Genomic DNA, 22,155 nt, shown 5'->3' with positions numbered 1-22,155 from the left:
GGCTGGTTTCCTCCTCGGTCCCTGACTAGGCTAAAAATAGCTTCTGGGGAGCCCGTGTCTGTGTCCTGCCCTCTGTCTGCAGGCTCCCAGCATGCTTCCTCAGGAAAACCCAAGGAGGAAACGAGAGCGGGAGAGGCCCAGCACCAGAGGGAGGCCCAGCGAGTGCCGCCGGTGCAGCTGCCGCCTGGGCGGCCACTCCTGGCCAGGGCCCCCACGAGGACAATGCATCTCCTGCCTCTGCTGCTTCTCTGCCTCCAGGCCCAGGGCCCAGAGTTCGGGAGCTGCTCTTCTGACATGGGCCCCCTTGGGAAGCCCCACAGGTACCGTCGCCCTGGCCCTGGGTGGGTGGCGGGAGGCCTGTGTGAGGATGTGTTTCCAGCCTTGAGATGCCACCTTCGACTGGCTCGGACTTTGTCCCTCCGGCCCAGTCTTGTCTGCGGCAGCATGGGCTCGGCAGGGCAGGGCAGGGCAGGGCAGGGCAGGGCCTCCCTACAACTGCTCCCAGATCCTTTTTTAAACTGGAGATGCCTGGATGGAACCGGGGGGGCTGGAAGGCGCAACAGAGGTCGTGTAGTCCACCCTCCTGCTCTGTGCCGTTGGAGAATTAGTGGGGGTGGGAGCGAGGGCAGTAAAACAACAAAGGACAGGGACTTTGCCTGACATGGCCACAATGTCCTGGAACACTCTCCTGAAAGAAAGGTTTGCTTGGTTCCAGACTTAATCACACTTCAAGCAGACTCATTGAAATCAATGGGACTTCATGAAGTTGATTTCTGTGGATCTCTTCTAAGGTGATTGAAGCCTGGATCCAGCCCTTTTATTCCCTTGGGCTCAGTTTGTAGCATCCTACTGGGTTCGATGATTCACCTTCTGATTTGTATGGACTGTTCTGTGCTTGTTTTAAGTCCTTGTTCTGTTTGGGTTTCTAAATATGATTTTGAGCGTGTTTATTGTTGCTGATCAAGGTGGTCCATCACTTTATGTTTCAAAATAGAAAAATGGGATAAAGAAAAAGAATGAAGCATCAAGGGTATGGGATGGTGACCCAGCTGGTAGCCATGTAAGAGAGGTGCGGAGCCGGGTGGCGGAGTCAGGGTGGCAGCTGCCCGTTCTGCCTGGGGATGTTCAGTGCCAGGATGCATATGTGCTCTGAGAATGTGCAGGATATCTCTCTGTGGGGGGGTATCATGCTTGAGGGTCTGTATTTCCTGCCTCTCCCTTTGTATTGTGTTTTCTGTTTCCTGCCATTCACGCTGGCATCCACGCCAATTCTTGCCTCTGCTCTGGACGAAGCAGTAACCCATTCGTAAGAAACCCAAACAAAGCCAAGCTGCCTTTCGGGTGCTGTGAAGGGCTAAACTGCAGGGGGTGCTCCACTGAGCTTGCAGCTGGGCTCTTGCACAGCTTCTGCTTATCGATAACCTTGCCCAGAAGATTCACAAGAAGCGAAATGTCTTGCAGTACTACCAATGAAACAGACAAATCAAAAAGCGAATTTCAGGGAGGCAGAGGAGATCCCCGAGTAGCAGGGCAGTGCTGGCTGACTCTGTGTGTGTGTGTGTGGGGGGTCCCTCCAGCGGGTGGAGCCCTCAAACCTGAGCAGGGCGCCTTTTGCTTACATGAATGTTTGTGTGGCTTCTCTCTCTCTCTCCCCCCCCCCATCTGCCAGTCAACCCCCAGCCCTCACCTGTTGCTCAAGCTGGAATCAAGAGGGCCAGGAGCGCCCAGCTGGTAAGCGAGGGTCCGGAACAGCTGCCTCGTTTCCACGCCCTCTGCTGGAGGCTGTGGTGGGGTCTGCATCTCCCCAGGCAGGCAAGGGAAGCCATGGCGGCTCTCCTCTTGCCCCCTCAGCAGGGCAGCGAGCTCCGTGGGGCTCGAGCCGGGGGACGGAGCCAGTCACCTCCTTGTGTCTCCGCGCCAGGGCTGTGCCCAGGAGGCGACACATGCGGCGAGGGCGAGGTGTGTGTCTGGCCTGGGATTTGCCGCTGCAAACCTGGCTTCTTCGGGGCCAACTGTACCGGACGTGAGTATTGTTTTGCGGCGGGGGCCCAGAGCAAGCAGGAAGGGCAGGGGCAAAATCTGCATGCGTCCCCCTATCTTGTTTCCACAGAGGCTGATGGATACGGGGGGGGGGTCTCAGACCCACCTCCCCTTCACCCACTCCTGGGCCCTGTGGTCACCCGCTTGCACCACTCGGACTTCCGGGTCAGTGGCTCCTTTGCTTCCAGCGCTTGGTGCCCCTCTGATGGAGCTTTGGGGAGTGACCTCTGTCCCCCCCAGTCCTTCCACCTCCTGTTCCGCTGTTCCCTTGCAGGCTGCCCTGGCCAGTTCTGGGGTCCGGACTGCAAACAGAGGTGCCTTTGCTACCCCAACGGGACGTGTGATCCGGCCAGTGGAGAGTGCAGCTGCCACCCCAGGCGCTGGGGGCCACTCTGCCAGTTTGCTTGCCCGTGCGACCCCCGCAGCAGCTGCGACCCCCTCACTGGGGCCTGCCGCTGCAGGCCGGGCTGGTGGGCGCCCGACTGCAGGCGGCAGTGCCTGTGCAACCTGGCCGGCTCCCGCTGCGACCCAGTGACGGGGCGCTGCCTCTGCCACCCTGGCTGGTGGGGCCGGCGATGCGCCTCCGTCTGCAGCTGCAAGGGCTCTCCCTGCGCCCAGGAGACCGGCCGGTGCGAGTGCAGGCCGGGGCTGTGGGGGGCAGCCTGCCAGAACCTGTGCCGGTGTCTGCACGGGACCTGCGCTCCGCAAGATGGACGCTGCACCTGTGATGCCGGCTACCAGGGCCAGAGCTGCGCGGACCCCTGCCCCGCTGGGCGATACGGGCCCCAGTGCTCACACAGGTACGGAAACCCCGATTTGAGCCCCTGTATAAGATTGACTGCCCCCTCCCCCCAAGTCACCTCATTTCTTCTGCATGGGGAGAATAGGCCGGCGTGGCTGTGGCTTCAGAGCATGGTCCCGCTCCTTCTACACATGTGGCAAAATGCCCCCTGGGACTTCACCGTCGCCTCCATGCCGGAGGTGGCCAACGCTCTTGGAGCAAAATGAGACAACATGCATGGCTTCGTTGTCACGTGAAGAGGCCATGGGGTCCTTCGGGATGGCTCGGTGATGTGGCAGAACCAGGCCTCGCAGGGATGCAGCCGCCGGCACACTTTTTAATTGCAGGGACGGTGATGCCCCTGCCCCCCCCACTCCCGCTGAGCTGAGCTGCCTTGTTCACAGCAGCTGAGAGGGAAGGGGAATACACCTGGGCAACAAGGTATTGCTCCTGTTGAAAGGCGAAGTCTTTTGAGTGCCTTGGTCTGGAATGGGCAAGGAGACCCACTGGCTTCCCAAAGGCCTGCTCCCGGTGGAGATGGAAACTGCTAGAACTGGACCCACGCAGCTGCTGGCATTTTGGGACTCTCCTTGGGAGCCATGCTGGGCGCCTGCCCTTCAGAATGTCCCGCTGCACCACTGGTATGGATGGGCATCGTGAGGGTCACTTGCGATTTACAGAGGCCCCTTCCTCGTGGCATCTCATTAAACCCCTTTGGCGATTCTCTGAATATCAACCTGGCCTGACGAAGAGTTCAGTTCCCCGCAAAGCCTGCATCATTTTCAGTGCTGGCTGGCTCAGCAGAAGGCCCGTCTCACTGGTTCCGTGGGGCTCACGTCGCCACCAACCCTTCTCGGGGCCGATACAGCACAGCCGTGTAGGGCGGCCCCACCCAACCGAGCGGCGTGGGACCCCCTTCTCCATGGCTCCTCCCAGACACCCCCAGGCCTGCCTTCCTTTCTTGTCCCCTCCTCACACAGCTGTGGCCACTGCACGGAGAGGCAGCCTTGCTCCCCGGTGAACGGCTCCTGCCCAGCCTGCGCCCCCGGCTGGAGAGGGACCCCCTGCCAGCAGCCCTGCCCCTTGGGCCGCCATGGGGTGAACTGCAGTCAGCCCTGTCCCCGCTGCCGCCAAGGGGAGACATGTCACCCGGAGACCGGGGAGTGCCAGAACTGCGAAGCGGGCCTCCAAGGAGCCAGGTAGGGCGACATGGGTGGGTGGGCGGGTGCAGGTGCCCAGGGCCCCCTGCCAGTAGCTGAGAAATGTGGGGAGGCCCCATGGACCGGGGGCGGCCCTCCCTCTGCCTGCCTGCTGAAGGGCGAGGGGCAGCAATGTGGGGCAGCCCCTGAAAGGCCCCCGCCCAGCCTCAGCCTCCCTCACATCGTAGAACCCGGCAAGCAGCTCCGCCGCGGGGGGCTCTCCCCTGGCCCCGATCTTTTTTACACCGGAGAGGCCGGGGCCTGAACTGGGACCCTTCTCCACGCAGCACCCTCTCCCGCTCCCTCCCGTGTAGGTGCGAGGCGCCCTGCCCCGCTGGGCGCTTTGGGGACGGCTGCCGATCCCTCTGCCCGGAGTGCTTCGACGGGAGCTGCGACCCGGAGTCCGGCGCGTGCGTGTGCCCGGCTGGGTACTGGGGCGCCAGGTACGGGCCTTCGCGGAGCAGCCGCGGGCGGGAGGGAGCGGGCGGGCGGGCCGCGAGGCGGCGGGGCCCACGCCGTGTCTGCCTCTCCCCTCGCAGCTGCAACCGGACCTGCCCGCAGGGCTTCCACGGCCCCAACTGCTCGGAGGCCTGCCAGTGCGCGGGGGCGCGGTGCCACCCGCTCTCCGGGGACTGCCCGTGGGGTAAGTCGCCCTGCCCCGGCCCCGCGCAGGAGGGGCTGCCCCTGCGGCCGCCTCGCGCCCCCCGCCCTGGGGCCGGGCGAAGCGCGCCGGGCTCGCGGCGCCGGGCGGGGGCGCCTGACTCCTCCCTCTCCCCCAGGAGGCCCGCGCCCGGGAGCCCTCCTCGCCAGCGTCCTGGCCCCGCTGCTCGTCGTCCTCCTGCTCTGCCTCGGCGGCTGCTGCTGCTGCTGCTGCTGCGCCGGGCCGGCCCCGAGGGGCCCCGGCGGCAGGTACCGCGCGGGCGGCGGCAGAGCCGCGTCTTCCGCTGTCGTCGGGGGCCGCCCCTGCCGCGGAGGAGCGGCCGCCGCAAGCCCGGCTGCCCCCGGAAGCGGCCGGGTCGCCAGACGGCCGGCCGCGAGCGGGGCTGCGGCACGGCCCCGCCCTGCCGCGCGTTTCGGGGAGGGGAGGGGAGGAGAGGAGGGGAGGGGAGGGGAGGGGGACGAGCCTGCGTCGCGCCGGTCCAGGCGGGATGTGGGCCGCCGGCTTGTCGGCGGACAAGGGCGGGCGGGATGGGGCGGGGGCCGAGGAGGCAGGCGCGGGCTCAAGGGGAGAGCGGATGGCACAGGGCAGCCTTCTTCCAGCCCGATGTCCTCCAGATGTGTTGAACTGCGACTCCCATCAGCCCCAGCCAGCATGGCCAGTGGTCAGGAATGCTGGGAGCTGGAGTCCAAAACGTCTGGAGGGCACCAGGCTGGGGGATGGCAGACCAGCCCAGTATCGCCTCCCCCCCCACCCCCGGCGGTCCCGGGGGTGGTGCTTGGGGCCTTCCGGAGGTTTGGCCTGCAACTCCCAGGATCCCTCTCCATTGGCTACGCGGCCGGGGGCTGGTGGGAGTTTTAGGCCCAAACGTCTGGAGACTGCACAAGAGGCCCGCTCCGGGCGACACGGACCGGCAGGAAGGCCTCTGCCAGGTAGACAAGGTCTTTCGCATCACTACCTGGAGATGTTGCTGGGGTTCAACCTGGGGGCTGGGGGGCTTCTGTGTGCCAAAATGCCCTTTGTTTCACTGGCCAAATCCACCAGCTGCGGCTTGGTTGGACCAGAAGTTGTCTAGCCACTGGCGCTTTGACCGTGGTCCTGTTCTGTGGAAATCCCAGCTCCCCAGAGGCCCCCAAGGACCTCATTCATGTGTGTGTGGCTCCAGGGGGGCGGGGGGAGCCTGTGTCTGAGCTGCATCATTTCAGACTGCAAGTGGGGGCTCTTGCGACTGAACCCTCCTCTAAACAAAAACACCCCCCCCCCCAAAAAAAGTTAAATACCAGCTAAGATACCTGACACACTTCTTTTCTATCTGTGGGGTTTTTTTTGTCATTTAAACTGGAGGATGATTCAGTCATTTTAGCCCACCCCCGCCCTGCCCTGCCCTGCCCTGCCCCGCCCCGCCCTACTCCACAGCCTGAAGTGGTACAGCTCAGATACAGGCTGATCACCCAGTGACAGAGAACTGGGTCAAAAACTCCATTTAGCATTAGGAAAAGAGGAAACGTGCAAGAATCGTGTTTCCTCCTGCGCTGTACCGCGCCCTCGCGTGGGGCTGTTGTGGTATTGGTTTCTCTCTCTCTGCTCCCCAGGGCGGCCGGTGCCGAGGGGGACTCTGTTGTCCGGGTGAAGCACCATGTGCTGGGAACGCTGGCCCACCTCAGCACTGCCTCGCCATGCTTCTCCTTGGGGCGCTACAAGCTTCCAGGAGTCACAGGTGAGGAGTGGCTGGGGGCTGCAGCAGAACCTCTCCGGGGTGGGGGGTTTGCGGCTGCATGGAGGCCCCCAGGCCTCCTGTTCCCCTTGGCACATTGTGCACAGAACGGGAAGCGCTCACCCAGAAGGTCTGTGGACTAATGGGGTGGGACCTGCACCGAGGGACAAGTGACTCCCTCGGGGCCATGGATTGGGTCCCTCCAGGCTGGGGGCCTTCCAGGCTGGCCTTGCCTGAAGCTGACTCCTCTCCCACTGCTCTTCGGTGTGCCGCTTCCGCCTCTGGCCCGGACAGTCTCCCACCATGATGCTGAGATTCCCTTCAACCCCAGCTTCATTGAGCCCCCCTCGGCTGCCTGGCCCTCTGACAGCTCCTTCGACACGGATGAGGAGGGGGAGGAGGGGGGCCTGGCTTGCCCCCTCCCTGGCTGTGAAGGTAGGGCTGCGAACAGGGCTCCCTTCCCTCCATTTGCCCCCTAGCAGGTGGGGCAGAGGAGGGCCTGCAGTGCAACGTGGGGCCTAAATGCCTCCCCCGCTGAGGATGGCACTGCTCGTGCTTCCTGCTCCAGATGAAGGCCCTCCACTAGAGGTCTTGCTTCCCTGTTGGGTGATGGGGGTGTCAGCCAAATCTGGACGGCCACAAGTACCCCCCACCCCAGTTTAAAAATGGCTTTTCTGAGCCTGGTTGATGGTTTCTTGCTGCTGCCGCAAGCCACTTTGATTTCGTTGCTGCAATAGAACAGCAGGGCGGAAACGTGAGGGAGCCCAGCTTGGCGGGCAGCTGCCTGAACCCGCTCCTGCCCTTCTCTTTCAGCCCCGGACCTGGAGCTCCAGGAGCTCCAGTCAGGCTTCCTCCCAGCGGCGGCGGCCTTGAGCCCGGAGCCCTTCGCCATCCCTCGCACCTCCAGCATGGCCAAGGCCAAGCGGCCCTCGGTGTCCTTTGCAGAAGGGACCCGGTTTGGCCCTCAGAGTGCCGGAGGCTCCGCGGAGAACCTCAGCCCCACCCCACGGAAGTCAAAGGCCCCCTGGGGCCTGGCCCGAGGTGCCTCCCCCAAGCTGCCCGCCACAGGCCCCGAGCAGGAGTCGCCGCAGCAACCCCCGCTCGACACACTGGCCAGCTGCTACGAGAACGTGGAGGCCGGATCCCGGGAGGAGGATGGCAGCCCCAGGGCCCCTGCACGCAGCACCCCTGCTGGCCACAGGAAGCGTGTGGCCAGCTCCCGGCACGTGGCCCAGAGGGTGGAGGCACTGGAGGCAGCCGCCCAAAGCCGCGGCCACGAGCCCAGTGGCCTCACCACCATTTATGTCACGGTGGGCAAAGCAGGAGGGGGCAGCGAGGGGCCTGTGCAGGCCATCCTGCACCGTCTGGGCAGCCTCCAGAGAGCAAAGCCAGTCTCCAAGGAGGAGTCCCGGCTGAGAAGAAGCCTCGAAGGCCTCCAGAAGCCACCGCGGAGGACGCTGGATGCCCGGAAGGACAGCAAGAGGCTGCTGGCCCCAGGCAAGGCAGGCCCGGAGACCCCTGGGCTTGGCCATGAGCCCAGCCTAGGGGAGGCAGAGGCCCAGGGCCTGCTGAGAGGCCTGCCCAGTCCTGCAGGGGAGGAGGCCGGAGAGCACGGTGGCCCCGAGTCCTCCTCAAGCCTCAGCCAGCTGGAGACGGGGACTGGGGGGTTTGTCTCCGAGGAGGGACAGGAGCCCAAGTATGAAAATGTTTCTGGCTGGTCTAGCAATCCATAGCCACCAGCATCCCAGCCCCAGCAGTGCCCTCCCCAGGGAACTTCAGAGAGGCCACGGAGAAGTGTGGGACGTGCCTGCAGCAGGGGGCATGGCTCTGCTGCTGCTTGTGGGGAAGGGAGCGCCCCACCCTCTCTGCTCCCACGTGGGGCTCAGAGCCACGTTCTGCATGCCCACATTCTCCCCCGCCACAGGACACTACTCAGGAATAGCTGTGGGGGCCAGAGGCACCCTGGAAAGACAAGACTCCCTGCTCAGTGCTGAGAATTCTGCACAGGGAGGGTTTACCTTAGGGCAGAGTGCTGATGTCTATTCTTTTAGATACACCACTACTGCTCATGTTTGTTTCCTATCCTGTGGATTGGGGCCCCTGTAGAACTCCTTGCCCCGGAGTAATGGTCTCTGTTTGCAGATGACACCCTTGTTTACCAAAGAGGCAACCTGCATTACCTCGCTAAAAAGAGCCCCTGGAACTGACGGCCCCATCTCTCTGCGAACTTCAAGCGGCAGCCTCCACCACGCAGCATTGGGTTTCTTCAGGTTCTTAATAGACAAAAATCTCCCTTCCTGATGTGCATGACGGAAAGTGTTTGGGTTGGTTGGCAGAATATTCTGCCTGTCCAGGGCCCAGATCTGGTGATGACGCTAAGTGGGATCACACTGGGGAAGAGAAGGGGATATGTGGAATAAAAAACCCAAATGTACTTTTTTCAATTAAAGAGATCTATCTATCTATCTATCTATCTATCTATCTATCTATCTATCTAATTTATATACCACACAATAGCCAAAGCTCTCTGGGCCGCTCACAACAATTCACAACATAAAATACAGCATCAAAATTAAATATACAAACTTTAAAAACAATTTAAACAACAATTTCAATAAAATACTAGACCAGTTCAAACACCCCATCATATGCTATTACATCCCTGGGAGCAGAGGACAGTCTTAACCTGGCCCCGAAAAGATTGGTGCCAGATGGGCTTCAGTGGGGAGATCGTTCCACTGTCAGGAGGCCAACACTGGAAAGGCCCTCTCCCTTGTTGCCACCTTCTGAGCCTCCCTTGGCGGTGGCCCTCAGAGGGGAGGCCTCAGATGTTGACCACATAGGTTCATGTCAGGAGAGGCGCTTCATCAGGTATTGTGGTCCCAAGCCGTGTAAGACTTAATAGGTTAAAAGCAGCACCTTGAATTGGGTTTGGAAACATACAGGCAGCCAATGCAAGCAGGCCAGAATTGGTGTTATAGGCTCAGACCTTCTGGTCCCAGCTATTAATCTGGCTGCTGCATTTTGCATAAGCTGCAGCTTCTGAATAGTCTTCAAGGGCAGCCCCACATAGAGCGCATTGCAGTAACCTAACGTGGAGGTTACCAGAGCCTAGATTACTGAAACCAGGTTACCCTTGTCCAGATAGGGGTGTAGCTGGACTATCAGCTGACAGTGGGGGCAGGCACTCCATGCCACTGAGGCCACCCGAGCCTCAAGTGGCAGTGATGGCTCTCAGCCACTGTTCAGTCAAAGCTCTGAGCGGAGCTTACAAGAAGATAAAAACAAACATAAAAACATAACCAAGGGTCCATCTAGTCCAGCATTCTGTTCACACAGTGGCCAGCCAGCTGCCTCAATGGGAAACCCACAAGCAGGGCATGAGTGCCACAGCAGCACCCTCCCGCCCATGTTCACCAGCAACCGGAATACACAGGCACTGCCTCTGGTACTGGGGGGGTAGCATGCAGCCGTCAGGACTAGTAGCCATGCGCAAAACATGGCGATCGTCTAGGCGAGGGATTGCTGGGCTGACTGCAGTCAGGCTCACTGTCCAGGAGAGGGCGCTGCTGGCCACACACCAAGGGTGCTCATCGGGATGTCAGAGAATTCCGCAACGGATCTCGGTGAGGCCGAATGCCAGTGCATTCGGCCCCCCGAAATCCATCGCGGAACGGCCTGCCACCCCCCCACCCCCCGTGGATCCCCCCCGGGACGAGTCTTACCTGGGGCGGATGTTCCGAACGGCGGCAGCTCCAGCGGCGGCTTCGGCGGTGGCTGGCCTTCCGAATGGCCACCGCCATTTGCGTTCCTTATTTTTCGCCGTCTTAGTCTACGTAGACTAAGACAAAGAAAAGAAAGGGGAACGCAGATAGCGCCTACTATGCTATTTGCGTTCCCCTTTCTTCATCTTAGTCTATGTAAATATTGACGTAGACTAAGACAGTAAAAAATAAGGAATGCAAATGGCGGCGGCCATAGCCGCCACCATTTGCGTACGTGGTTTTTTTTTTGGTTACCCAGAGCCCTCCGCAGCCAAAAATCCGGCTGCAGACAGCCCTGGCCTGGGCCTGGCTGGCTGCTCTGCAGGGCAGCCGCGGAGCACAGCTGGCCGTCGAGGATTCCGGGGGGGAGGACCGGATCGCCTCCCCCCCGTCAAGGATTGTGGGGGGAGGGATGGAATGCCTCCCCCCCACCATGAACAGAATCCGCAAAAAGGTACGTCACTTTCGTACATTGCTAGCTCCGTTTATAGGGATGTCAGAGAATTCCGCCACGGACTCCAGTGAGGCCGGATTCTTAAGAATCCACGGAATCTGTGGCAGAACGGCCTCCCCCCTGCCACCCCGCAGAATCCCCCCAGGACGGAGCTTACCTGGCAGCAGATGTGGTGGCGGCTCCGGCTGGTCTCCTGGCCGCTGCTGGGCTGCTGCGGCTGCAAATGGTGGCTGTCGTAGCAGCCGCCATTTGCGTGGCTGCCTTTCTGCATGATAGGCTACGTAAATAGTTACATAGCCTATCACGGCAAAGAGCAGGGGCGCAAATGGCGGCTGCTAAGTCATTTGTGCCCCCTGCTCTTTGCCATAATAGGCTACGTATTCCGGGGGGAGGGATGGAGTGCCTCCCCCCCACCGCAGATGCCCCGGAACGGAGCCAGGTAAGTGTTTCGTACATCCCTAGCTCCGTACCACAGAGGGCTCCAGCTGTTCTCTGGGTGGATTACAGAATCCTAAAAATACAACACAGCACTCACAAACACGCACACGTAGGGAAAGACATAAAATATATATTAAAAGGGCCATAAAATCTTCTGTGCTGCTGCAGGTGGGGGCTTTGTCCCGCAGATGGTCCTGGTGGGCCAAAGGGCAGTGGGGGGGGGGCAGTGCTGCTGCTGCCCAGCTCCTCTGTCCCTTGCCAAGGAGCCCAAGTCCTGGTGCCTCCAGCATTTGGTCCCCTTTCCTCTTCTGCCCCCCTTTCCCTGATGGGGATCTTGACAGCTGCCCTGAGCAGCAGGGGATGATGGGGCCCTAACTGGCCCTCAGGGGCCCACACTGCCCCCTCCTTTTTCCACTGCCAAGGCTGTGACTCGGAGGTAGGGGCGTCTCTGCTCCTTTTTTCATGGTGCAGCCTCTGCTGGGGGGAGTGCAGAGGTTTGGGGCCCAGATTTGTTTCACAAGCGGCTGCTGGTCAGCACCTTCAAAGCGTAGGGCTGGGCAACCGGTGGCCAGATCTTTTGTCCTACCACTTCCACCATGCCTCACCATTAGCTATGCTGCCGAGGGCTGATGGAATCTGTAGGCCAAAAGGTCTGGAGGACCACCAATTGCCCACCCCGGCTTTCGAGAGGTGGAGGGGGGCCTGGCCCTGTGTCCCGCTTTGCAGGGCTTCCAAGAGCTTGGTTCTGGGCCAGGATGGCCCTCAGCCTGTGCCGGGCTGAGCCATCTGCGCCTGTGGCACCGGGAGCAGCTCGGGGGCGGCCCATTGGTGCTCATGTGACTGCGCACGTGGTGGCACAGAGAGGGCAGGTTGGGCGGTGGGCGCCAGGCTGCCCAAAGCGCAGAGCCCCCCTCCTTGCACCAGCGCGGCCCAGGCAGGAGGGGCTGGGTGACGGCCAGGCCTACGCCTTCCGAGGGGGACCCCCAAAAGCCCCTTTCTCTCCTTGCCAGCGATTCCAGGAGGCAGAGTGAGGCGGGCGCCTCAGGCAGCAGATGCTTACGGGGGCTCGGGGGCAGAGCTGTGGGGGCCCAGCAGGCCTGCCCCGCCTCTCTGCGCCCCCAGCCCCCCTTCCCGAGGGGGCTGGGCGACGCTGCCCCGTCGCGGGGGCCGTCCTGCGCTCGCCTCAAACCGCCCCGGCGCTGGGTGGGCGGGTGCAGCGGGGCCGCCTGGGTCCACCCGAGCCAGGCGGCGAAGGGAGCCGACGAGCGGCCAAGGCTGGCAGGGCTGCTGCCTGGGCAGGACCCGCCCCGGAGGCGGCGCTGGAGGCGGCGGCCAGGCCCAGGCGCCCGAGCCCCCGGCGAAGCGCCCTCCCCGCTCCGGCGTTTGCAGAAGAGCCGGGCCTGGCCTGGCCTGGCGCGCGCCGCCGCCGCCTGGGTGGGCTGCCCGTCGCACGTCTGCCCCGCTGGCCCCCGCGGGGCCGGGCACTCTGTGCATGCCCAGAGGTGCCCCCTCCGAGGCCGAGGCTGTCCAGCTCTCCCGCCGGCCCGGGCGCGCCCGGATTGGCGGCGGCGCGGCTGGAAACAGGCCGGGGACCAATCAGCGCCCCGCCTCGCCTCCCCCCGCCCGGCCGGCCCAATAAAAGGGCGCAGCGGCGGCGAGCCGGGAGCCGGACGAGACCAGACGAGGCGAGGTCAGCGGCTGCCCCGGGAGCCGGACAGGTGAGGCAGCGCGGCGGGCGAGGAGGCAGGCGGGCGCCGGGTGGGGATGGACGGGTGATCCCTCCCTCCCTCCCTCGGTCGCCGAGGCTGCCGGAGGAGGAGGAGGAGGAGAGGGGGGGTCTCTTACTGCCTCGGAGGGAGGTGGGGGTTTCCTGCCCGCCTCAGCCGCCCCGGCCGGGCTGGTGGCGCCCTTAGCCTTGCGTCGTCCCCGCTCAGCCCCTCCGCGCGCGTCCGCCCCTTCCCCGGCAGCATCTCTCTGAAGCTATCGGAGGTGTCCTCCGCGCTCGAGGAGGGAGATGAGATGGACCCCAGAAAGATCCCATGTCCCCCTCTCCCCGGGGAATTGGGGTGCTAGGTGCCAGGGCCTTCCGAGGGAGCTGCGGGGGGTGGGGGGCCGCATCCTGGCTGGGTGTGATAACGGGATGGGATGAAGACCTCGGGAGAGCCCAGTTGGATGTCTGCGGGGTGTGAGGTCTAGGCCAGCCCCTCCCATCTCCTTGTGTAGCTATCTGGGAGGCCCCCCCGGAAGATGGGGTGCAACAGGTGCCCCCACCCATTCCGCGTGGTCTTGGGGTTCCGAAGCTCCACTGCCCCTTACCATGGAGGCTTTGGCTTGCAGCAGGTGAGGCCAGTTGTAGCTGCCTAGTCTGGCCTTGATTGAGGTGCACCCCCTCACCTTTTTTTCTAAGTGGTGGTGCTGCACTACAGATCTGGGCAAAGGCCTTCTGATGTCAGCACTTTTTTTTTCATTCCCTTTGATAATTCCTCCTTTTTGACTGCAGCTGCTGAGAGGCGGACTGTTTGTGCTTGGACATCCCAGTGTCTTTTTCTTTGATTCCAAGCAGTTGTTCAGGGGCCCAATTTGGATTGGGGCTATGGTGCTGTGAGAGTGCTTAGCTCTTCTTCCCTGCATGTTTCCACCACTTAAAATCTGCCCTCATGGCTGCTTTTAGCTGTGGAGAGGACAGGCTCGGGGCACCTGCCCTTTACCTTGAGCTGTCCACCACGACCCCAAGATCCCTTTCCTGGCTAGTCGCTGCCAGCTCAGGCCCCACCAGTGCATAGGCAAAGTTAGGGTGTCCCCCCCGCCCCCCAACATGCATTGCTTTGCACTTGTTTGCATTGAACTGCTTTTGCCATTTTGATGCTGGTTCTCCCAGATTGGAGAGATCCTTCTGGAGCCCTTTCCAGGCCCTTTTGCTTTTCACCACCCTAAATAATTTGGTGTTGTCAGCAAACGTGGCCACTTCACTGCTCACCCCCAACTCTGGATCATTTATGAACAGGTTTAAAATCCCCAACTGCTTACCTCCCTCTGCTGTGAGGACTGTCTGTTTACTCTTCCTCCTTTTTTTCCTATGGTGCTGAAATTGGTGACTAGTTCCCAGTTCAAACTTCAAAAGATAGCTCAATCATGGAATGAGGACCTAATAATCAACTTCAGCACCGTCTCTTTCCTACTGTTTGCTAATCTGTAAGAGGAACTGTCCTCTGATCCCATGACTGATAAGTTGACTTTGTCAAGAGCTTTTTTGGAAGTCCAGGTATCTCACGTCTTACAGGATTGCTCTTATCGCTGTGCCTGTTGAAACTCAAGAACTCCGCAAAGCTGGACTTTGTAGAAGCCGCGCTAGCAAACCTGCCTCAGTAGGGCTTGGTCTTCTGTGTGTCTGTCTTCCTTAGCTTGAAGGATGCTTCCTATCCATTTACCTGAGAGGTTTGTTAGGCAGAGAGGTCTATAATTTCCTGGCCCCTTTAATGTTATATTGGCTGCCTTTGAATCTTCTGGTAAGCTACTATTTTGGCTAAACGTTCATCCATTTCTGGAGGGACTCTTCGGTGAATTTCCTCAAGCCTTTGGGTACTTGTTAATTTGTAACTTATCCAGTAGCTCTAAAGCATCAGCCACTGCCTATCTTTTATTTTCTGTTATTACAGGTTTATTTCTGATTTTTCAGGTTTTTTACAAGTTTAATTACAGTGGTCCAATTTTTTTCCCCTCCCAGTGCTATGTTTTGCAATTTTGTGTTTGGTGCACGTTGCTTGTTCAGTTTGATTCTTATGGGAAAGGGAGAAAGGCTGCCTTTATTTGACATCTGCTCCCTGGAGAGGAGAGGAGGGAAGGAAGGAGCTGGTGCTGTTCCTCCAGGGTTGGTTAGTAGCAACAGAAGCAGCCTGAAGGGTAGCTTAGGGGGATTTTGGACTAGAATGGAGCTCCGTGCATTGGGCTGTACCCCTGGGGCTTCTGATCAGGGTACAAAATAGCTGCATTGCATGTTGCACCCTTGGCATGACACTTGAGTGTCAACAGCAGGGTGGGGGTGGGGAGAGCTGCAACAAAGTGTATTTTAAATACACCCCCACCCCCGTCCTACACACACACTCTCAGAGTCTTGCAGTCCAAGGAGCTTGCCTTCAGGAGCACAGCCAAGGTGCTCAACTCATCTTCTCCAGGCCCTGCAGGAAGTCAAAGGGGCTGTCTAGATGGAGGGGTGGTGGTGGTTAGGGGGTGGGGTGGGGGAGGAGGAGAATTATTTCAGTTACATATACCCTGCTTTTAAGAAATCTTTCCAAAAGTGGCTTATAAGTTGGGTGGGGACACTCATGGTACTACAACAAAACACAGATGAAAAATACATCCCAGTACAACATGTAGCAGCATTAGCCCTGGAGGAAATGGCCTAGGAACAGGAGAGTTAGGTCCCTCTGAAAGACCTGGCAAAACAAAGGTCAGAATGGCAGAGTCTCCCCGCTCCATCGCCTCTCCTCCAGCAGGGTCCACACTGGTGTTCTGCTTTCCCTCCCTGAAGAGAGACGTTATTCCCCTCACCTCTTCCCGCCATTGCTTGCTTGGGCCAGTTCTGGATGGGGCTCAGTTTAGAACATGAGGCAGCTCAACTGAACTGGCTTTCTCCGATTCTCTTCTCTCTAAAGCTGTGTTTTGCATATTGTCTGCTTGTCCGGGGACCTGTGTTTTGGGTCCTGCCTCTGCTTAGATGTACTCCTTGCATTGCACGTTGTGGGACTGGGATCTGCCGTTTGGAAGCTGGAACGCCTTTGGGCGGAGGGGGCGTGAGAGGTGCCTGCCGCTTCAGATCCCCCGGGTGCCTCCCTTGGGTGTGAAGCTTGCTCTCAGCTTGACGTGAGGCAGCCGAGGGGCTTCGTACGGAGGCAGCTGCTGAAGAGAGGCCTGTCTGTTTTCTTTCTTCCATGCCTGCAGCTTGAAGGACCTCAGATCTCCTCCCCGCCATCCTCATCATGGCTCCCACGCTGGCTACAGCTCACCGGCGGCGATGGTGGATGGCCTGCACGGCTGTGGTGGAGAACCTCTTCTTCTCCGCCGTCCTCCTGGGCTGGGGCTCCCTGCTCATCATGCTCAAGTCTGAGGGCTTCTACTCCTACTTGTGTCTCCTGCCAGGTAAGTTAAAGGCTTTGGAGCTGGGGGCTGCGGGGGGAGGGTTGCTGGGCCAATCCTGACCCTGCCGGTTGGATGGGTGTTTGCCCCGCAGGCTTGGGAATGGTCCCAGATGGTCTGAGCTGCTTGTAAAGCTGAGCTCAACTGGAACCAGCATTTGCACTCAAATGGAAAGCTGGCATGAAAGTGGGCACCAGGCAGGGAGGTGGTCCAGCAGCCCGGGAGGGAGCGAGGGAGCCACACTGGGCATGGCTGATGGTGCTTGGCACACGTGGGGGCAGGGGGGGCTTAATCTCTAAGCTGCGAGAAGCTCCTTGTGTTGGAGGCCTTTCCTCAAGTCCCGGGTACATGGTGGGAATGCCCTCTGTGCATGCTCCAAGGCACACGTCACACACTGGCCAAGTCCTGAAAAGAGACTCCTGGCCCACGCTCTGCCTAGGCGGTCTCAGTTCCATGGACGTGGGCTACACTTCCCCCCATGACTCCTTGGGGCTGTGACACGTCCCTGCCTGCCCCACTAGCAGGCTCTCTGCTTTGGGGTGACTTTACTGGCTGTGGGGGTGGCCAGGGTTTTTGAGCGGGTGGTGTGCTGGGCCTGGGCCGCTCTGGGCTAGCCAAGAAAAGGGCCAGGCTGCTCCGTTGTGCCGTCTCCGACTCAGCTTGTAAATGGATCTAGCGGGTTGCAGAAGAGTAGTAGCACTTGACAGGTTCAAGCAGTCCCCAGAACTTTGTGGGCTAGAGAGAGTTTTGCCTCCTGTGAATGTCACGGCTTATTTGCGAAGGGATCCTGAGCCTGCAGCTTTTTTGGCAGACTGATTCCTGACAATCTGAATGCTTAGCAGACGTTTGCTAATCTCTGAAAAGTGCTTGGGATGCTGCTGCTGTTTCATTTCTGGGTCCAGTCCTTCCGTGCGGCTTCTGAAATGTGTAGGCTAGTCCTGCTGTTCGGGGGGCAGGTTGGCCTTTGGACTGTTGCGCCCTGCACTTGGGCACATGCTGAACTTGCAGTCTTGGCGCTCCCCTCTTTTTCTTTCCCTGGAAGCTGCAACAGTTGTCAAAAGGTGCAGGATCCTGTTCTAAAAGTGTCAGCAAAAGATCCCAACCTGTTGAGACTAAAGGTGGATTGCGGGGGGCAGGGAGGCTTTCATTGGCATGACTCACCCCACCCCACCTCCCCCGCGGCCTTTCACGGCGACTTCTTCTGCATTCCCTGCGGCGCTATCGGGTGTGCACTTTGGACATCAAGGCAATCTTTCACTGGCCTCACTCAAGGCTCAGCCAGAGCCAAGAATATAGTCCTCGGGGGGTTGTGGGGAGGGCTGCATCTCAGGTGGACACGTGTGTTCCGTGTGGACAGTCCCAGGCTCCATCCCCAGCAGTAACTCCACGTAGGGCTGGGAAAACGTCTGCCTGAACCCCTGGAGAGCTGCTGCTGCTGACCAGGGCTGAGAAGCCGGGCTGTGTGTGGTCTGGCTGGACATTATGGAGCCTGCTGTGTTCGCAGAGGCCGACTGGATGCTGCTTTCAGGGTAGAGGGGCGTTGATCTGCCCCCCCGCACTCCGTGCATTTGTTTCATCCCTGCGAACGCCAGCTCAGAATCTCACTAGCACCACATCTGGGGAGATGCTGCGGAACTGGCCTCTTGCTTGCGGTCTACCTGACCCCGAGTGTTGGGATGGAAGCAGCAGGAGGGCTGCTGCCACTGTGCTGGAAACGCAACAGGGGATCTTCCCTCTGCTGTTCTTTGGCTCCTGCGGGCACGTACAGCATAACAGTTCTTCTGGGTAGACATGCTGGGGAAGCAGGGAGGAAGCCATCTGCCAAGCTGGGCCTTGCTCTGGGTCCTTTTTGGGCAAATGCGTCTCCCTGAGGATGTGTCGATCCGTTCTTTAGTTCCTTTTTTAGCCCCACCCACTCGGCTGCAGTCATGGCCCTTTGCATTAGGGCCTGCCCCTCTAGGCCATGGCCCCTGCGTTGCTCCACGGTTTGAATTTGGCCTTTGGGCCCTGTGTGGCTCTGCGCCCCGACGTATAGGATGGGTTCCTCTGAGTGCTCAAAGTGGCACGGGCTTAGCAGTCCATGGCACCATGAGGGGCCGGTATCCTTGGGCTGGTGCCAGATGCCCCCCCATCCCCCCCGTGGGCTTCCCACTGGGCGGCTGCATGGCCACTCTGGGAAGCCAGAGACAGGGCTGGATGGAGGCCTTTGGCCTGAGCTAGCATCGGGGCTCCCTTGAGGTGCTTGAGGGAGTGGATGGAGATGCTCTACCGGTTGAACTTCTGCTTCTTGGCAGCTGTTCAGGAAGGGGCCTGCTGCTGCTGCTTTCCACGAAGAAGACTGGGCCCCCACCTGGATGGGCCTGGCACGGGGTGTGTTGTGGGCGGGGTTCCTCCTTGGATCCCCAGGTTCTCCTCCTCTAGCTAAACAAGCCCCTCCGTCCTCTCCATAGCCTGCCCCTGGCCTGAAGGGGCCCTGCAAGTCAACAGGCGGCTGTGGGGACATCACAGGACCCCCTCCTCCTGCTCCTCCTCCTGGCTTCAGGGCCGGATGCTTCCTGACCCTGTGCTGCCTCAGCTCTGGCTCGGAGGACTAGAAAAGAGGAACTGAGCTTCTGCATCCCCTGAGGGGGGTGGGCCACAACCAGGCCCCGTTTGCTTGCTTGCGCCCCCTGGCTGCTGCTCCAGAGCACAGTGGGTGATTGGGCGGGGCCTGCCAAGTCCAGCTCCTCATGAGGCCTTCAGCCTGGGCTGTGCTGGAGGGGACACTGCCCTCCTCCAAAGGGGTTGCCCTGCAGAGGGGAGCCGGCTGGGTTCTTCCGCCCCCTCCACTCCCTGGGAACCCCCACCACACGAGCCGGGGGGGGCTTCCTGGGTGTGCCCCTGGGCTGGCAAGCCGTCCCCCCGCCCACTCTCTTGCTTCTGCTCGTGTGGCTTGCAATTCGGAACTGCCCTGGCAACCTGTTGAGCCAGCAACTTTGTGCTCTGCAGAACTGCTGACTCAGCAGCCCTTATCAGCATCTACAGCTTTTATCAGGGTGGCTCAGGGCTGCCGGCGCTGACACCGGCTGTCTTTTCCTTCCCAGGTGGAGCCAGGAGCCGAAGGCTGAGTGGTCGGGGGGGGGGGGGCTTTGCTAATCCTGTGACCGTTGCTCCCCGTTCCTTGGGGTGAGCTCATGTGGTTCCTGGGCAAGCAGAAGCCCGGCGATTCAGCCAGTGTGGGCTGAGCTGCCCTTGGCGGTGCCTGGGGGCAGGGGCAGCACCCCGCTGATGGGGGGCAGGGGCTGCCCCTGGGTCCAGCCAGCCCGGGAGTCCTGGCCCCTGTTCCCAGAGGGGCAGGGGCTGCCTTGCACGGAGCCCATGCAGCCCAGGATCGGCCCGGCCACCTTCCCATGGCTGCCCAGACCCTCTGCCGTGAGCGCCTCCGTCACTGCTCGCTCCCTGAGCTGCCCTTCCCTGGCCAGGCCCCCGGGCCTTCTGCACGCGGAGGAGGTGCTCTCTGCCCCGAGTCCTCCCTTGGATCAGGACCGGGTGTGGCGCAGGCCCTGGCACTGGGCTGTAGCTTCGCCATTGGCTGGGGCTGCTTCACACACTTCTGCAGGGGGCTGTGTTTGAGTCCAGCCCGTTTGAGGCCAGGCTCCGGAGGAGGTGTGGGGAAAGGAGCCGTCTGTTTCTGGGTCAGGAGCTCCGTGAGAGCACAAAGCCAAGAGCAGGAAGAAAGGGCCCGTTTCCAGAGGGGGGGTGAGTCAGAATTGGGGGCCCCCCCAAGGATCTGTCCAGGGACATTTGCCATTGACTGAGTGGTCTGAAGGTGGTGCAGGGTGGGGGGAGCCCCATGGCACCCCGTGGCACCCAGGTTGCCGAGGGTGCCAAATTATCCAGGCTGAGGGAAGCCCCCCAGTGGTCTCTCGGTGGCCTCCTGGTGGCTGCATGGGCTCAAAATGGCCACAGATGGCAACAAGTGGGAACGGCAGGGCAGGAGCTGCTGCCGGGAGCAGGGGGCGCAGCCGCTGCTGCCGCCCAGGGCTCCAGGCCCTCCTCCCCCGACAGCAGTCAGCTGGCATTCTGTGCCCCTCCTCACGGTCAGTCCTCCTTGAGCAGCTTGTGCCCCCAGGCTTCTCCGACTGCTGCACAGCTCGGCTCGCTGCCTGTCCCGTGAGCTTTTCTCAGCGCTCTACACCAGGGTCCACTGCACTCTTCCACCCCTGCCCCCAGTTGCGGTTGGCCTCGGCGGAGCCTTCTGTCCCAATGCAAAGGGCGGCCGGGAGGGAGCCATGGGTTTGTCCGCATTGCTGTGGGGGCGAAAGGGCTCGTCCCGTGGCCTGTGTGCCAGAGTGCCAGCCAAGACCTGACCCCGTCTGCTACGTCAAGCGTGAGAGGAGCAGAGTCTCTGTGCTTGAGGTGACATGTTTGGCCTGGCCTCCACAACGGATGCTGGGGCCCCCAGATCCAGACAGGGTGAGACGCCTGGCAGCTTTCGAGGCCTGTGGGCTGAGCTCCCCTGGCAGCCTTTATGCCCCCACATAGATGCCCAGCAGGGCCACCGGTCACCCGAGGCTGGCTTCTCAAGGGCAGGGAGGGGCACCCGCCCCCAGTGTCTGTGTTTCCACTGCAAACACCGGGCTGTCTGGGGTGAAGCGGCTGCAGCTGGTTTTTAAAACTCTGTCCCTGCTGCTCTTGGGGGAGTTGGCCATCTGTGGAAAGGAACACCAGCCAGGGAATCGAGAGACACGGAGCACACAGATGCACTGATGTGCCCGGCCCCTCCGCCTGCAGGCCGCCGCTGTTTCGTCTGCTGTCTGGTGCCTGGCCAACCTTTCCCCTCCATCTGTTTCCTGCCAGCAGCTCCCCTCCACCCATCTCAAGCGCCCCAAGGCCCGGCGTGCTTCCCCTGCTCTGTGAGCATGTGCATGTGTGCTGGGAAGCGCTTTGGCCACCTTAGTTAGCATTTGTGAAGAGCAGCCTGCAAAAGAGGCCACGTCACAAGTTGCGGGGGGGAGGCAGCAGGCGAAAGATCGGCCCCGCCGGACTTGCAATCCTTTGCGCAGGAGCGTGTGGGGGTCCTCTCTGCGATCCAGCCGAGGCTGGGCAGGGGCACGGGAATCCACCTTTGCCCGGCAGCCGTGGCGCTCCAGGGCCTCAGGCAGGGAGGGGCCCTCCCCAGCAGACCTGGGGCGTCCAGAGGTTGCGCCTCCATGCTTTGCCCCTGAGCTCTGGGCCCTCCTTGCCCAAAGGCCTCCGCGGGACAGCTGGACGCATCCACCCACCCACCCACAAAAGGTGGCTCTGGCACAGTCACCCTGCAGCGGCCAGGGCAGTGGGGGCCGCAGCCTTGACATCCTGCCTCGGCTTGCACTGCACCGTGAGGGGCCCCCTCGTGGTTGGGAGTGCGGGAAGCGGCCTTCCACGACTGCAGGATCGGAGCCTTGTCTAGAAGCACCGCGGTCCAAACACTGGTCTGTCTGGCCCGGGACTGACTACTGCCCGACCGGCTGCAGGGGCTCAGGCAGGGCTCTTCCCCAGCCTGCGCAGGAGATATTGTGGGCCTTTGGCCTGCCGTGCAGGGGCTCCTTTGCCAAGTGGCAGCTCTTCCTAGCTGACGCCTGTGAAGTTTCCTGGCCTCTCGGCCTCGCCTCGGCTGTTTTTCCAAATGCACCGCGGGACCCGCATGGCAGGGCAGAGGCTCTTGCCTGTGTTCTCCCTCCAGACCTCTGGGGGTCCCAGTCCAGCCCCCCGGGCTCCACAGAAGGCCCCAGCCCCTTTTCCCCGACTGCCTATCGTGTGCAGGGGTTCCTGCCTCCACCCTCCCCATTCTAAAAGGCTGAAACTGAAATGCCTCTCCCAAGGCTGAGCTACTGGCAGTGAGAGCTTTCAGGTGCCATCCACTGGCATCTTTATTATTTGGCCCTGCTCACCACTGGAATGCGGCCCCTGAGGGCTTCTCCGCAGTGGGATCTGGCCTGCGGGCTGGCAGAGG

General features: G+C 61.1%; 2 protein-coding genes across 4 annotated transcripts in view; both read left to right on the top strand.

The window, feature by feature from the left end:
* The first annotated feature begins 11 nt into the window (after positions 1-11).
* Positions 12-8,861, top strand: SCARF1 (scavenger receptor class F member 1). Of its 3 annotated transcripts, XM_084822797.1 has the most exons (10): positions 12-320; positions 1,670-2,023; positions 2,315-2,840; positions 3,802-4,020; positions 4,335-4,463; positions 4,560-4,663; positions 4,800-4,929; positions 6,271-6,395; positions 6,687-6,827; positions 7,206-8,861. In XM_084822797.1, the coding sequence occupies exons 1-10, from the start codon at positions 92-94 to the stop codon at positions 8,123-8,125; spliced, it is 2,877 nt and encodes a 958-aa protein (XP_084678923.1). In that variant the 5' UTR covers positions 12-91; the 3' UTR covers positions 8,126-8,861. The 3 variants fall into 3 exon arrangements, with proteins under 3 accessions (XP_084678923.1, XP_084678922.1, XP_084678924.1); XM_084822796.1 differs by having other exon boundaries at positions 1,670-2,840; XM_084822798.1 differs by having other exon boundaries at positions 1,670-2,840; positions 8,535-8,684.
* A 3,849-nt stretch (positions 8,862-12,710) lies between these two features.
* Positions 12,711-22,155, top strand: part of SLC43A2 (solute carrier family 43 member 2) — a 36,909-nt gene continuing 27,464 nt past the window's right edge. Inside the window, exons 1-2 of the mRNA XM_084822667.1 lie at positions 12,711-12,766; positions 15,987-16,184. Of these exons, the coding sequence (XP_084678793.1) occupies positions 16,025-16,184 (160 nt within the window). The 5' untranslated portion in view covers positions 12,711-12,766; positions 15,987-16,024. The remainder of the gene's footprint in view (positions 12,767-15,986; positions 16,185-22,155) is intronic.

This window comes from Heloderma suspectum, chromosome 16 (genome assembly GCF_057233095.1).
Source record: "Heloderma suspectum isolate Gila_16-S chromosome 16, 16-S_ref, whole genome shotgun sequence".
Lineage (NCBI taxonomy): Eukaryota > Metazoa > Chordata > Lepidosauria > Squamata > Helodermatidae > Heloderma > Heloderma suspectum.
Note: the sequence above shows the minus strand (reverse complement) of the source record. Positions and strands in the feature narration are given on the sequence as shown.